Raw genomic sequence first — 15,162 nt, forward strand, 5'->3', positions numbered from 1 at the left:
CCCACGCAGACAGAAGCGGGGTCAGAGAAAGGTTGGTATCTCTAATGACATCTATTTTCAGTTAAGATTCTCTAGCCTTACAGATTCTTTAGGAAAAATATTTGCAGATGGCCCATCAATCTGTGCTGTGCTCCCCTCCCCCTCTCTCACAAACACACCGAGCATCTGCTGTACCATTGTTTAATGGCACTGCAGCTTTGCACGAAGAGACAGAAGCGGGGTCAGAGAAAGGTTGGTATCTCTAATGACATCTATTTTCAGTTAAGATTCTCTAGCCTTACAGATTCTTTAGGAAAAATATTTGCAGATGGCCCATCAATCTGTGCTGTGCTCCCCTCCCCCTCTCTCACAAACACACCGAGCATCTGCTGTACCATTGTTTAATGGCACTGCAGCTTTGCACGAAGGCAGGGTCTCAAAACCTGGAGACGTGTGTGCAGACAGAGGCAGAACTGTGGTTCTGCGCATATCAATGTAACGCTGGTCCCAAGGTGAACAACATCCATATTCTCCACATCCAAGTTTCTCCATAAACAGCAGAATATAGTCCCTGAAGGATTAGGGCTGCAAAACGATGTAATTCAATTCAGTGGGATTTCTTACTGTTATGAGTAAGAGTATAAAGAATCTTAGATGCCAATATACAAAAATTGACAACAATGCTCTACTTTCAGATACTTGCTACAGGTACAGGGAGTAGAAGTTTGCATATATCCAGAATATATCCAGAAGCTAATTGGAGTGTTATTACACTCTTGCATTTTTATAAAAAGACTCGCTTAAAACTTCCAGTAAGCATTTTAAAGCCGTAAGAGGTTTGCAATTTAAGGTTGTAGCATAAATGTTAGTTCGGTATGTCACAGAACAGTGCTTCAAAAATTTGTATGTTCTCAAAAGATTTCTCTTTCTAAGAGAAAGAAATTACTTTCCCTGCCTTGTCTGCATTGTCAGAATAAGTAATCAGCTGGGGAGAACCACAGATTGACTGGGAGTGTAAGACTCAGTCTTACTACCAGCTCTGCATGCATGGAAGTGACAGCAATATAAAGGAATCAATCCCACAGTCAGCTCTGTGCACACTTGCATTATCCCAAGACCAACCTCCTTTCAAATGCCATATGCCTTGTGGAACACAGAAAATGCATTTATTTTCTCAAAGATGTAGGACCTCTTCATGAACAACTTGGACACTGCCTTCAAGAGACGGCAGAGAATTTTAAAGATTATTTATCCCATGTTATTTTCTTAGCCAAGTGAGGAGCCCCACCCTAGTTATTCAAGGCATGTCAGGACATGGAAGTCCTCATGCTGCAATCAGCGAGAATAACTTCTGCATCCACATGATATCTCAAAGTCAATGACAGTTCACGTAAAGCCTGTATGTTGCTAGATGCAAGATTGGGGCCCACTTCAAACCCTCTTCTTTCATCAACATTGTGCTTGTAAAGTACGGAAATCTTTCTTCTCATTATACTGTTAGGATAAGCTGCATAGATAAACTCAATTACTGGTCGGTAAAGGGATACTCCAAATTAAACACCACAATTATAGCCAAAGAAGCTCTCTTATTCAATGTTATTAAGCTACTCCAGCCTAGGCAGTTCCTTAAGACAAGACATACACTGTTTCACTGCACCTAAAATCATAATCAAATCCATGAAATACAATGGTATATATTTCTATAATGTCAACACATGCACAATGAAGAAAGCTTTGTACATTTTTGTATTTTGGACAGAAACACATTAAGTCTCTGGAAAGACTTTTCAGAGAGTTCAGGTAAGAGCATGTCCTCTTATTATAAGGCAATCTCAAATCTGAGCCCCATGATGGAAGTGAAGTAGTACATCATGCTAAGTAGTACCAGACTGTAGAAATGCAGAACATGACTGCATTTTCCAAGCTACAGCAGCACAGGTTCCACAGCACACAGGACTAGTGATAGTCATACATGGCTCTTCCACCGTCTCTCAAGAGAAACACTGTCATTCCAAACAGATTAACAATGATTATTCTGTAGGTACTCCATTTCTCGTAACGCACAGTTCTCTGGTGGATTACATATAGCATAACTGGCACCTGTGAATATCAGCTTGTCACCTTCAGCTGGCTGAACACTCACAATCCATACGGATCAAATAGTTTGTTTCAGTCAGACCCTGCCACGTCTGTTTTAGTCTCATTTCTAGCCCGCCCAAATGCTTTATACTGTAAAAGTATCATTTACCCATTTTGTGCAGAGCTATTGTGCGTTTCTGAGTCGTCACTGTCACTGATGACAATTGTGTCTTCGTCAGCACTGCTGGTGTGGCCGTTCGCCATCCCATTGTGATGGGCTGGAGCTATGACTTCCAAAATCTTACACTGCAACCTGAAATAAAACACAGACATTTATTACCATCAAAGTCTTTCACTAATGCAAGGAGTCTAAAGTTGTAGCAGGTGTTTTTTTAAGAATACATATATAACTGAACATTGTATTGTCTACCAAATAAGTAAATACCTAAGAGCCTTGTCCTGAAATACTAGGTAAAAATATTAATTTCAGGAGTTCCATCTAATAAATGAACAAATTCACCTGCTTACACAGCTATTAGCTTCACTACTCAGGACAACAAATCAGTCACTGGTAGAATTATTTATGGTAGAATTTTTTCCATTCTCACTTAAGTAAACTAAAAGTTAACTTAATGTGTTACTTCAAAACTAGACACCAAACCTTTTACATTTATTTTGATAGCAGTCTAAGAAAAGCAAAAGATTTTCAGATCCTAAAGTATTTTTACTTATAGGAGATCATCTTCTACTGCTGTCGATGACCTAAATAAACAAGGCTGAAATGATCATTATGCATCTAATCTTAATAATGGCCCATTTATCTGCTGACACATATTAAGGCTCCATCTGGCATGCACACAATTGACAAAACAAGTCTATCCCTTTGCTATCCTGAATGCCAGTTATAAAAGGCAGAATTAACTACATATTAAAAGTATAATTAATCAACACTTCATGCTGGGTAACCGTATTATAGTTGGTTCTTAACCACTAACTTTCACCCCTTTCTGGAATTCCATGGTTCATATTTTTTTGTTTAATCTCCTAAAGCCTTGTCTGCTTCATGAAAATTAACTATTGCAGTCAATGGATGCTGTCACATACTACCTATAAAAGCTCGAAGTGTGGGGGCAGAAAGAACACATAATAATTCTCTTCTCTGGGCACCAAACACTGCCTCTTGAAATGAATAAAATAGAGAATACATGAAGCACAGGACTTGAATTAGCATGGCATCACGCCTAAGTTAAAAACAAACAAAAAATCCCCAACAAATCTATGACAGACAAATTCTAAGTGTTCTTCTATCTGAACTGAACACTGGCAAAAAGGAAACGTCAAAATTTAAACACCTCTTTCTGCAAGCAGACAGTACTATCCAAAATTTTCACACATTGAGGGGAAAAAAAAAAAAGATGGGGGCAGAGGGAGAAAAGTTGAAAACATTAAAATATCCTAGGTCATATTCATTTGTGAATTTAGCTAGGACCAGTAATGCAGTTAGTGCCTGTAGCTGTCCTCCCCAAGCCTCTCTCCAACAGGGAGAGCGCTCCAGGATGCTCCAATGGGATAGGTTATTAAAAAAAAAAATAAATTTAAAATAATTAAAAAAAACCCCAACCTATTAACATCTTCATATATTCCTAAAGACAACAATAGGACCAATGCTTAATTATCCACGGGGACACCAGAGCTGCCTGCACGCAGGGGCAGCCTGAGTCCGCTGGATTCACTGACCGCAGGCACGCTGCCGTTCCAATGCGGCCAGCCCCGTTTCCAAAGCTGGCTGGTCTGGGGCTGGAAGACACGTTTTCCTGGTGAGTGGAGCCCAGGCTAATTAACTGCACAAATCTAAATAGACTCCGTGTAAAGAAGCAAGAGCACCCAAGTATGTAATGGAGACAGAGCCTAGTGGCTGTTCACAAAATAAGTCCAAGTCCAACGAGGCTTATTAAGGTCTGGCCCTGCACCAGACTCCAGCTGAGCCCTCAGAGAGAAGTCTATCATTACAGTATCTCAGTTTTCCAATATTCGGAACATCACAGCCTCCCCCTCATACGAAATAATATGGAGCTGACTGCATGGCAGAATGTGCATTATTAGGCTGGTTTTTTAAATCCAACAAAGATCACCTGCTAAAAAAGACTTCTTAGTAGAATTATTTTTGTTTCAGATTATACAAAATATTTCCTAGAGAGTTCAATTCAATTTAAAAAACACTTTCAAATTAGTTTCTAATAGAAAATAATCAAAGGCACCAATGCTTAAGGCTTCTGACACTTTTTCTAATTTGTTTACTATTTGAAGACCACTAGAGGGAGCGCATATACACTAAATTTGCAATGACACTAGAACAGCCACGTGAAGCCAAATCGCAACCTATGCTACCCAACGCCATGAAAGAACAAAGAGGCTAAAACACACACACACGAATCAATCCTCCTGGACAAAAGACTTCAATATTTAGTCACAGAGTATTTTACCAACACTTAATTTACCTGTTTATCCATCGGACAGCCCTGTAATTTACAGGGTATCACATCTCCTTCTGTAAGAACGGAAATTATATATTCTACACACTTGGTTCAGTAACTAGCAAAATCCCCAATACAGCTCCCTTCCCCCTTCCCCCCCCCCCCCTTTTTATTATTAAACAGGGAGAATGACTAATGGAATAAGCTATGACAGAAAGCAAGTGATTCTCCATCCTCTATGCCAGCATTCAAATAATTACCAGAAATCTTTGGGGAAAGAATCAAGTGAAACACACATTACCTGGCTCAATAAAAGCATAATCCAATGAAATTTAATGGTTACTGATAGACAGGGGATTAAAGTAAGCAATGCAACCATTCCTTCTGGCATTAAAGAAATAATTACCGATGAATGAAGACTTTTTTTTAGCCTTGCTACATTCAAGTCATGGCTAGTAGCAGCCAATTCCCTGGGCTAAGAGAGGCAAAGCCACCCTGCTTCTAGTGCGAATGAAGGTCTGCTCTTCTCAATAATTCCCCAAGTTCCCTTACTACAAGTCTTATTTTATATCACAAGGCACATAAATCAGCAGAGCTCAAAGCTGAAGCAAGACACTCAAATGAAGCATACTACTTGAAATACTTTCTAAAAAGGATACCTTAAGATCTTTACAGAGCTTATGTCAAAGTCAAACCATGCTCACTCACTATTTCCCATAAAGTAAGAACTGGGGGCACCTCCACCTAAAAAGACAGTGGCGTTAAAGTAAATAGATACGTACCCCAATATCCCCCTCAGTCAGGAGGCACTTCCTTCAAATAACGACAAATATCGTGAAAAAGCTTACAGCCACATTAAGTGAATCACAAAGGTATTCAGAAAAGGATCAGATAAATTGAGAATAGAGCCATCATGAACTTTTACACTATAGTCCCAGCAACTCTAGCTCAGACACTGACAGCCAAAAGCTAGAATAGTAAACCTGCAAAAGGACTACCCTGTACCTCTTCTGCTTTCAACAACAGGGTGCAGGTCCTCTGACCTGACCCAAGGATGGCCTTTATGCTCACATCTTCATTTTTTGCTAAGCTCAGAAACCAAGCTCTTTGAGGTCCTCTTACATTATGGGAAAGGTTCCAAGAAGTGCTCAGCCTATATGATTAAATCTGTTGGTTTTTGAAGAAAGAGAAGAACAACAGAGGAGCACAAAAATTTTAAACACAAAGCCAGAGGAGATATCACCAATGTAATTTTTTTAAAATACTAGTGTACATCTCAGGTTTTTTCATTTGAGAGAAAAGGAGATCTTCCATTGATTTCCGTGAATTTCGGGTAGGGCTGGTCAGCTGCACAGGTGAAAGAACATAACTGACTCCAGCAATCTGAGGGCAAGAGACACTCACTGGAGACTGTGGCACAGGACATAGTTTCTCTGGAAATCCAACTCCATCAGTCTCTCTAGAAGAACGATTCTGGGCTGTGCTTTGAAGAGCAGCTTAACACAACTAGGAGAAAACTTCAAGGTAGGACTGAACCTTGTCACTCCCAGAAAAGTAAGGAAGCGCCAGGCTGAAGATGTACAAAAGCAAACTGCACCTGCAGCCTCAGGCTGCTGCTCCATGAGATGCAGGGATGACTTAACAGTTCAACACTGCCAAAAGGGGGAAATTTTCCCTTGCCGTTCCTCCTTTCAGCCACATACTTGGTGCAGTGCTTGCTTTTTGTAGCTCTGGTGCTCAGTATTGTTTATTGATTGCCACTGAATTGAATTCACTTACCTAACAAAAAAAAAAACCAAAACAACCCCAAGACTAACCCAATGTGAAGAGCTGGGTAAGTTTTTGTCCTATCAGCTACCTCATGCAGCTCACTGAAGGATCTAATGAGAACTACAGCACGTGCAAGAGGCAAATATTGGCCACAGCCAAAAGCAGAGGAGGAAGGAGAAGTAGTAAGACCTCCCTCATTTAGAGGGAGACACTGTAATTTCTTGAGTAGCTTAGTGATTTCAGTAGTTTATCCTTCCTAACTGAAAAATGACATCTAGGAAAATGAACCCTGGGTCACTAGGAGAGTCTGTTCCAGGGAAACCACACACCTAACAAGGTAGTTGGGCAAGACATGGTACATGCTTCAAACTCACCAGTAGTCCAAGGTGAGAGTGATTCAGGAAAACCCAGAACAACAGGTAAGGATAACTTACTCGCCATATTTCTCCTTCATTCAGCTCAGCAACTCAAAGGCACATACACAAGCTGTTACAAGTTGCAGGACATGCAGGTATCTCCATCTACCTCTGCTGAAGCAGTAGAACACCACAGTTTGAAGACGAGAAAGAGAAGCTGCACTCCACTATGTAACAGGCCAAAAACAGCCATTGCAGGATGTCAAGCGGAAACCTTAATTATCAGCACTTTCACTTAACTCAGAGAAGTTCTTCCGAACGCTGAGTAGGCCTCGCAGGATGTCAAGCGGAAACCTTAACCCTGCAATTATCAGCACTTTCACTTAACTCGGAGAAGTTCTTCCGAACGCTGAGTAGGCCTTTACATCCAACCATGGCTGGAGTTGTAAGCTGTGAAAGGAGAGACCACTTCTCACTGCCCATCAGCTGAGCATTCTGCACAACAGCTTTTGACCTGGCTGGTGCTAACTACTGTCATATAAATAATAGTCCGGCACTCTGCTATGTCCTCATTTCAGGTCAAAAACCAAGATCCCTTGAAGACCCAGGTGAGTTGCAAACATGCCTCTGTATGCTTTACAATAAGCAGACAAAACACATCCCTTCGATGCAGAAGGCTGTTTCAAATGGGGTGGTGGGGGAATATTGCCATACTTTGACGCCAACTTTTAACATAAAAAGAAAACAATGATCAGTGAGTCAAAAGCAAAAGGAAATTAACTTTTTAAAACAGACACCCAAATGAAAGCAAAGTTTTTCAAATGCCAGAATTAAAAAAGCACACCTTTTCTAACAGTATGTAAAGTTAGTTGAATACAGAAAACCCCAAAAGAGTCACTAATAAAAGAAGCTACAGTAGCAAGTACCAAGAAGTACCAAAAAGCTATAGCCTCATTCTGTTTTGTCAGCTTTTAGTAAGTTTAAGAAGTAAATGTCAGATAAGTGCAGTAACTCATATCCTTGTCCTAACAGTTCTCATACACTTGGAAGTAATTAGAGAGATAAAAGTGAGACAAGATCTGAAGGAGTAAGTGACATCTTTTACTAAGCTAACTGGTACAGTTTAATGCACACACAAAACAAAAGCATACAACAAGGAGACAAGTTTTATGCACATAATGGCTTCCTGAAGTACAGCAAGAGCTGCTGGGTTTGAGTTTTAGCATTTTTATTTCTCTGTCAAGTTATAGGTAAGATTGTATGCTTTAAAGAAACCAGTAAGAAGGACGTTTTTGCTTAGGACAAGAGAATCCTACATACACAGTAGCTGCATCGGCTGTCTCCTGTGGAATTAGGACAGCACTAACTAGCAGTAACACCAGTATATGCACCATTTTGACTGCCCAGCCTTCTGTTCATAGTATTGTACTGATTTAAAAAAAAAAAAAAAATCATAAAACAAACCAATCAAAACCCATACCTTTAAATTTATAGCTATAAAAGTAAAGAGTATGCACAGAAATCAGAGCTAACAGAGATTGGCAGCGCCCAAAAATAGTTGTAACAGCTGTTCAACAATCTGTAAGAAAGGAGTTGCAGGTTCTCTCCCAGATACCATCATCTCATAGCTTCCGTTAGTCAAATACAAATATATTTATTGGCCAAGAAATACAAATATATTTATATCCCAAAGGACTTAAGGGCAGTGGAAAGCGAATTCCTTAAATGTGTTTTTTCCAGGCCAGGAGTTGACTGATCCTTAAACAGCAATGGTGGAAGAATACAAACTGTACTTGCTCTATGAATAGGTAAGCTGCTCGCCAATACTGTCAGCTATGCCGATTCATCAGCACCACACTAACTTTGCTGGAATTAAATTCACCTTTCGAAATAAAGTTGGAAACTTTCTTTGTATGCAGGAACTTATGCTTAAGCTTTCCCACTACAAACATACACTGTAACTTTCTGATTCTGTAGACATTAGGTCCAGTACCTCTATATCCAAACAGCTTTGAAGCCTACATGTCAAAGGGGAAAATTTGTTGGTGGACTAGAAAATAATTTAAATTCACTGTAACTTGTTAAAGTCTAAACATGGAAGACACTTTGCCTTTTACTACCTTGTGGTCTTATATTAACTTTTCCTAGTTCTCAGAAGACAACTACATATATATAAGCAAGTAATACCTTGTTGCCAGTTTGAATGAAAAAGTTGGAAAATTAGCTATAATCTTATCTCTTACAAGGGTTATCTTCTACGATCCCAACTCCATATCAAGCTAGGCATAGTCATGGCAGCAACACGCTTTCTGTGCCCCAGTTAAGACTTACAGAGACAAAACCAGTATGCAAATCTTTTAATTGGCCTAATGCAGTAGTTAATCCACTATGAACAGTCCTAAAGCACTGGGACACCAGCCAAACAATTGATGAGTTAAAAAAAGAAGTTTCACTCACAGACAAGGTTCCTCCAATGATTATCTATGTTTCCTACAGCTTGGCAATGGTCAACATCAGATCATCCAGAGCAGAGAAAGGATGTTAACCTATACCTAACGTATGATCAGATGCAGCAATCTTCCTAACTGAGAATGGTCATCTACTACTTCTGTAAATAGGTTCAGTTTAAAAACTTCTCTTAAAGCATTCTGGTGTTGCCTGCTCACAGACATTAGCCAAGTATTCTTTTGCAGTGGTGTCATCTAGTGGTCAAATTCAATGGAAGAAAGACATTCCTTTTTCATATCTGCCACATTTTGTATGATTTCTTCCTTCTTATACACTACCTTTAAGCAATCTATTTTAGTCTGCAGGTGGTTGACTTTTTAATTAAGTTCCATACTAATTGTTGGACAACAACTGGTTGTCTCCCACCCTCCGTGGGGAAGGGAAAGCATCGTCACATAAGCTATTTTTAAGGGAGGGGGAGCTGAAGAGCTAATAGAGTTGTCCAACCTAAAACCTCAGATCTCTTCACTGCTGAAGTCAGACTGCAAGCTTACAGATTAATTAACCTATTATTGCCCTGTTCACTTGTACACCCTAATAAAGACTGCCATTATTTCTTGTGATAGCATCCAGTCTCAGAACACTGATGATAAATCACAACTGCTTGTTTACACATGCTTTAAATCTAGTTTTTCCTCTGACAAATTAAAATAATGAAGGAAAAAAAAAAGCACACTCCTGACCTCAAGGAGAAAGGAACAGGTCCTACAGCTGAGTGAGTTACACAGTTGTATGTTTTATTTGGTGCGTCTGAGGTATTCACTGAGATTATTTCAGGTAGGCCTTCCATACCACATAGTTCAACTTTCAGGTAACTGACTTCAGATACCAAGATGTTGAAAATCAGTTTCACAAGTTTTAAGTACCAATAATCCAACAGAGTACTAAGAGAGCAACAAATGGACAGGTTGCTGCAAGAGATGCCATTCCTTGTGGAAAAATAAAAGGCCAACTAGTATCGTATGGGTCTTAAACTTTCAGTTCTGAAGAGCAAATATAGGAAGCAATTCCAGTGATGTGATCAAAATTTTTCCTCTGCTTCAATAAAGTGTGAGCTAAAACATTAGCTGCTTATTTTATATCTTAACTGACCATGGTTAACATGAAATATTGCTCTAACCACCCCCACCCCACCCCCCGCAAAATCTCGAATAATTTCCATGCCTTTTTCAACAAATTACTTTCCATAAACAGCAATTTGACATTCTAAATAACAGTACTTACAGTGTCAACTGTTTTCAATTCCTTGGCAACTCAGACAAACAAACTTAATTTGAGATTAAGTTTTCTGTCTATATTATATGATGTTTCTGACTGATGTTTCAAATAATAATTTTATCTTTTATGGAGGCAGTACTAGGAAAATGTTGTTACACAGCTCCTACGGTTCTTTAACCAGGAATCCAAGCACCTCATGTTTTAAAGCATAGCACAGCTGCCACTTTGGAGGAAAGTCAGTTTGGCCAGAAAAGCTGGACACATACAAACCAAAACAGCTGACCATTTTTAATCAATACATCATCTGAAAGAGTTAAAGAGCAAGCTGAATTATCTCCTTGTTGTTTCTACTAGATTACCAAATTGCACTCATCATTTTCAGAGACTGCCACATCATAGGACTGGGGGGCTTCCTCTGCAATTTCTTTCTGGTAAGGGCTGTTAAGACACTAGACATACCAAAACAACAGGAAGACAGAGTATCTCCCAAACTCTCCGAGTTCCTCCTACTAGACCTTAGCAACAGGGCGGAAGCAGCCAAATTCAAAACTGAGCAGCACAATAAAAGGCTAGAAACGAGAAGAGCCTGATAGGGACATAAGATCAGAAAAAGCAATGGGGCATCAGATTCTGCAACAACCAGAACACATGGGTTGGATACAAAAACCACCGGTCTCAAAAAAAAAAAAAAAATCTTCTGCCTAGCCTCTGCACAAAGCACTTGTCCTCTTACTCTTTCTAGCTCACCTGTCCATTGCTTACAGTACTATAGACTATTTCATATGCTCAAGATAAAAATATTTACATTAAGCCAAAATGCTAACCCTTCTAGTGTTTGGGTTCCTTCCCATTTACCTTGTTCAAAATCTAGAAAGCTGCATCAAAGCAACCTATCCTACAAGAATATTACATGTGCAAAGTTAGGAGCTATAAAATATCAATACTTAAAATTGCTTGAGCAACCCCTGGTTACACATGCATTATATGTTGTAGGCTTCGCATTAAATAATGCGCGGAGCTCAGGTAACACATGATCCTGCTGACATTGCATGTGCAAAAAACTTCATACATAAAAGCAGTAGAAGGGTTTACAACACCATGACACAACTGGGTTTTCATGATCTGCCAAATTCTGTTGGTCTCATAGGATGCTATTACGCTATAGATGGACTGTGACCATTTTTGCTAGAAAAGATCACAAAAGCATAGCTGCACAGGACAAACATGTCCAAATCGCTCTGTTGAACAGCCATGTTATTTACAAGTAACATGAGTTGGTATACTTAACCCCCTATGTTGTACTTCAAAATATAGGTCAAAGTCAACTGTTAATTGGGCGGAATAATAACTATGCCTCACCTCCTCCTACTTTGTATTCTTTAATTATGTATCTCTAAGCATAAAAATCCCTCTGCTTACCACGTTATTTGCACTGTTTCCTGGATTTAGTAGTAAAGGTCTGAACTAGCGACATTTGTCTAGAGTATCAGTGTCATACAATCAGCTAAGGCAAATTTTTCATGCTTCATTTTACCAGACACAAATTTATACTTGTATAGTTTTAAAACATATAATCCGTAGCAGGTTAATTTTTGATGGAAATAAATTTTATCTGAATCTTTGGTATTTGGAATGATAGCTAGCCCACCCCAAAGGCTTAAGAAATTAAGAATTAAGAAATTAAGAATTAAGATATGTATCTCAACACAGTTTTGAATAACCAAGAAGACTGAACTAAAGGCTGGTAAAAAAATGATGGCGCTATCTTCATGAGATAGAACCATATCACAACTTTATCTGAACAGAATTTAGCTTACACGGCAAGTAGAAACCATTTTGTTTGGGCAAACTTAAAAACTGATTTATGATGGTCTAAAAAGAAAAGTGAAAAGGATTCTGAATTTCAAAAGACGAAGAAATAAGACGTCTTTGCTGCATATAAGCCTACTTTTCACTTAAGCTTTGAAAAGCTAAGATACACATGAATAAATATTTTAGCGAAGAATTTAGAAAAGTAAGAGAAAGACAGGAGGGTTGTTCTTGGGGAAAAGTTTGTTCTTCTAAAGCATTCACTTTGCTATTAGTTTGGAAACTGACAGTATCATCAAAGATTGAAAACAAAGGCATTTCATTGAGCAAATGAAAACCAACAGCTGAACTACACTGACCGTCCATAATATTCAGGTTTCTAGTTAAAAAAAAAAAAAAAGAATTGGGGAAAAGTTTGTTCTTCTAAAGCATTCACTTTGCTATTAGTTTGGAAACTGACAGTATCAAAGATTGAAAACAAAGGCATTTCATTGAGCAAATGAAAACCAACAGCTGAACTACACTGACTATTCATAATATTCAGGTTTCTAGTTAAAAAAAAAAAAAGAAAAAAACCTCACTCTCTAAGCAAAATGATTGTAATACTAGTGGTAACCTGGGTCTAGTCATTAGGCAAGTATGAAGATAAGAACGATAGAAACAAACTTTAAATATAGGTTTTCTGTACAGAAAGCAGCAACTCTACCGAAAGTTGTTCTTATCCTGGATTTGCAGATTGGGACTTCACTGGTTGAAAGGAATAGAGCAGGGAAGAGATGGAAAGCTTTTCTATTAAGCACCAACCTTATGTACATACCCATACAAATTTCCTTACAACTTATCTCCTGTAGCACATAACAAATTTTTCTTTCCTGGTGGAGTAGAAAATTCACCTTAATTAAGAACTGGATCAGTCAATTAAAAAAACTCATAGATTAACTACGTTCTCCAATGACCCTTTTGAAGCAGCCCGCTCCTATCACCCAACAGGCACCAGATTACGTGCCAAGACCTCAGGCTACCCACAGAAGCCAATAGGTTGTGCCCTCTGCACTGTAAGCTGGCACCTTCCTCCTGAAAAAAAGCAAAACAAAACAACTCCACAAACAAACAACAAAAAAACCAGCAACAGCTGAACCCACAAAGGCTTTAGCACAGGTTCTGCAGGTATCTCCAAGTTGAGCATGTTTAAGTCTTTCACATTTTAAACCTCAGTTAGGTGAAAATGCAAACTCCTTTAGACAAAACATGGACCTTTTCTAGTCCTCTCCGAGAAGCTGCTTTAAAGAAAGACTCAAGCTAGCTATGTGTTGTAAACCAACTTATTTATTCTACAGAGCATATGTACCAATGATATGAGAAAGAAAGTATCTGAAGCTCAAAATTCTTCCAAGTTTTTCATCAGCCTAAGATAACAATAAAAACACTTGCAATATATACATCAGTGTAAGAGTAAACATAACACTAACTCTGAGTGGGGAAAAAACCCATCACCAAATCCCAGATAATCACCTATTACAAACATTTTATGATTAATTCCCAACTTCTCTGAGAATGCAGTCACAATTTTAGCCACTACCTAAAAAGCAAAAATCCAACTTTCACTGATTCTTTAAGCTTTCAATAGTTCCACCATTCTGAACACACAAAACACCATGTGATGAATTACATTCTGGATCATTTCATCAAACTTTCATATGATTTTTAATTCATAGCTTCCCCTAGTTTCTCATTCCTAGTTTGTCATTCTACAAACAACCCACCTTTCTCACACCAGGGGACTGACACTCCTTTGCAAATCCACCATGTGGACCAAAAAACTGCAGTGTCCAGACCTGAGAGAGCTGTCCTGCCTCCACAGCTGCTTCTAAGCTACGGAAAGAGATACCGAGCCCAGCAATACAATCCTACTCTTAATTAAAGTAGGGAGGAGCAGCAACAGTATCGCTAGGTTAAGCCTCACACCTCACTTCGGGTGTGTTTGATGGGAGTTTATCTTGATTTTTGGTTTTAAAAAAGTGTACACAAAACCCACCCACACCAAACAAAAAGAAATACGTATTTATTTTTAAATATACTTACCTTGCACCATTATTTCTAACTACTTCCACTGTTTCACCAACAAAATACCGATCCTTGACGTAAGCAAAGATTTCATCACAGATCTCATGAAGTCGGGAGCGATGGGTAAGGGTGGCCAAGTAGAGAACTGGAATGATGAGTGCCTCTGGAAAACTTTGAAGATTATGTCTGGCTTTCTTCTCCGATTCCAGTGCTTCCTGATATGTGAGTCCTGGTTTACCTGTGACAGCACAGCTCCACACAAGGCTGTTGCACAGAATGGTGCGTTCAAAAAAATCACTGAAAAGATAGAGGGTGGGGGAGAGAGAAAGGAGACTGTTGAGTTCTGACTAACTAATTTTCAATTTGCTCGCTATTAATACAGCAGCAAATTTCTTTCACAAGCCTGAAATGCAAAGGCAGCTCTACTCCTGTACAGGTTGTGGATAATCAAGGGTTATTTACCACTTTTTAGCCATGGCATCGTAAATTGTTACGTAAAATCAAAGTCTCCTCTCACTAGAGACCACAATAACAGCATCAAGACCTAGAAGTGCTGCAAACACATATTCACATATAAGAAGCCTTATGCATAAGTATAATCACACTGAGTTTAATAGGTGTCATATCCTCCTCACATCCCCTACATTTCCACAAATATTTGCAAGAGGAGGGTCTAAAACTGTGCAAGCATAAAATAACCTTAAGATCACAGAAACATACTGAAACTTGAATAAGTTTCAGATTTTGAGTGCCCTAGCTCACAAATGAAAAGATGGGAGAGGTAAAAAATTAGCGTCAAGTAGTTCTCTAAATAGTTTTTATTCCTTCACTGTTTGCATTGCTCTTAGAAAAAGCATTAAACTATTTTTTTCCTACAGATTCTTCTCCTCCCTTGTTCCATTAGC

At 38.9% G+C, this 15,162-nt stretch overlaps 1 protein-coding gene across 1 annotated transcript in view; it reads right to left on the reverse strand.

Annotated features, from left to right (window-relative positions):
- LOC104080397 (bromodomain adjacent to zinc finger domain protein 1A-like) overlaps positions 1 to 14,733 on the reverse strand; it is a gene marked incomplete at its 3' end in the record, with an annotated part of 23,236 nt that extends 8,503 nt beyond the window's left edge. Inside the window, exons 1-3 of the mRNA XM_009582774.1 lie at positions 14,720 to 14,733; positions 14,276 to 14,554; positions 2,228 to 2,371 (exon numbers count right to left, since the gene is read on the reverse strand). Of these exons, the coding sequence (XP_009581069.1) occupies positions 2,228 to 2,371; positions 14,276 to 14,554; positions 14,720 to 14,733 (437 nt within the window). The remainder of the gene's footprint in view (positions 1 to 2,227; positions 2,372 to 14,275; positions 14,555 to 14,719) is intronic.
- Between the last annotated feature and the right edge of the window lie 429 nt (positions 14,734 to 15,162).

The sequence above is a fragment of the Fulmarus glacialis genome, unplaced genomic scaffold (assembly GCF_000690835.1).
Source record: "Fulmarus glacialis isolate BGI_N327 unplaced genomic scaffold, ASM69083v1 scaffold9588, whole genome shotgun sequence".
In the NCBI taxonomy this organism is placed as follows: Eukaryota; Metazoa; Chordata; class Aves; order Procellariiformes; family Procellariidae; genus Fulmarus; species Fulmarus glacialis.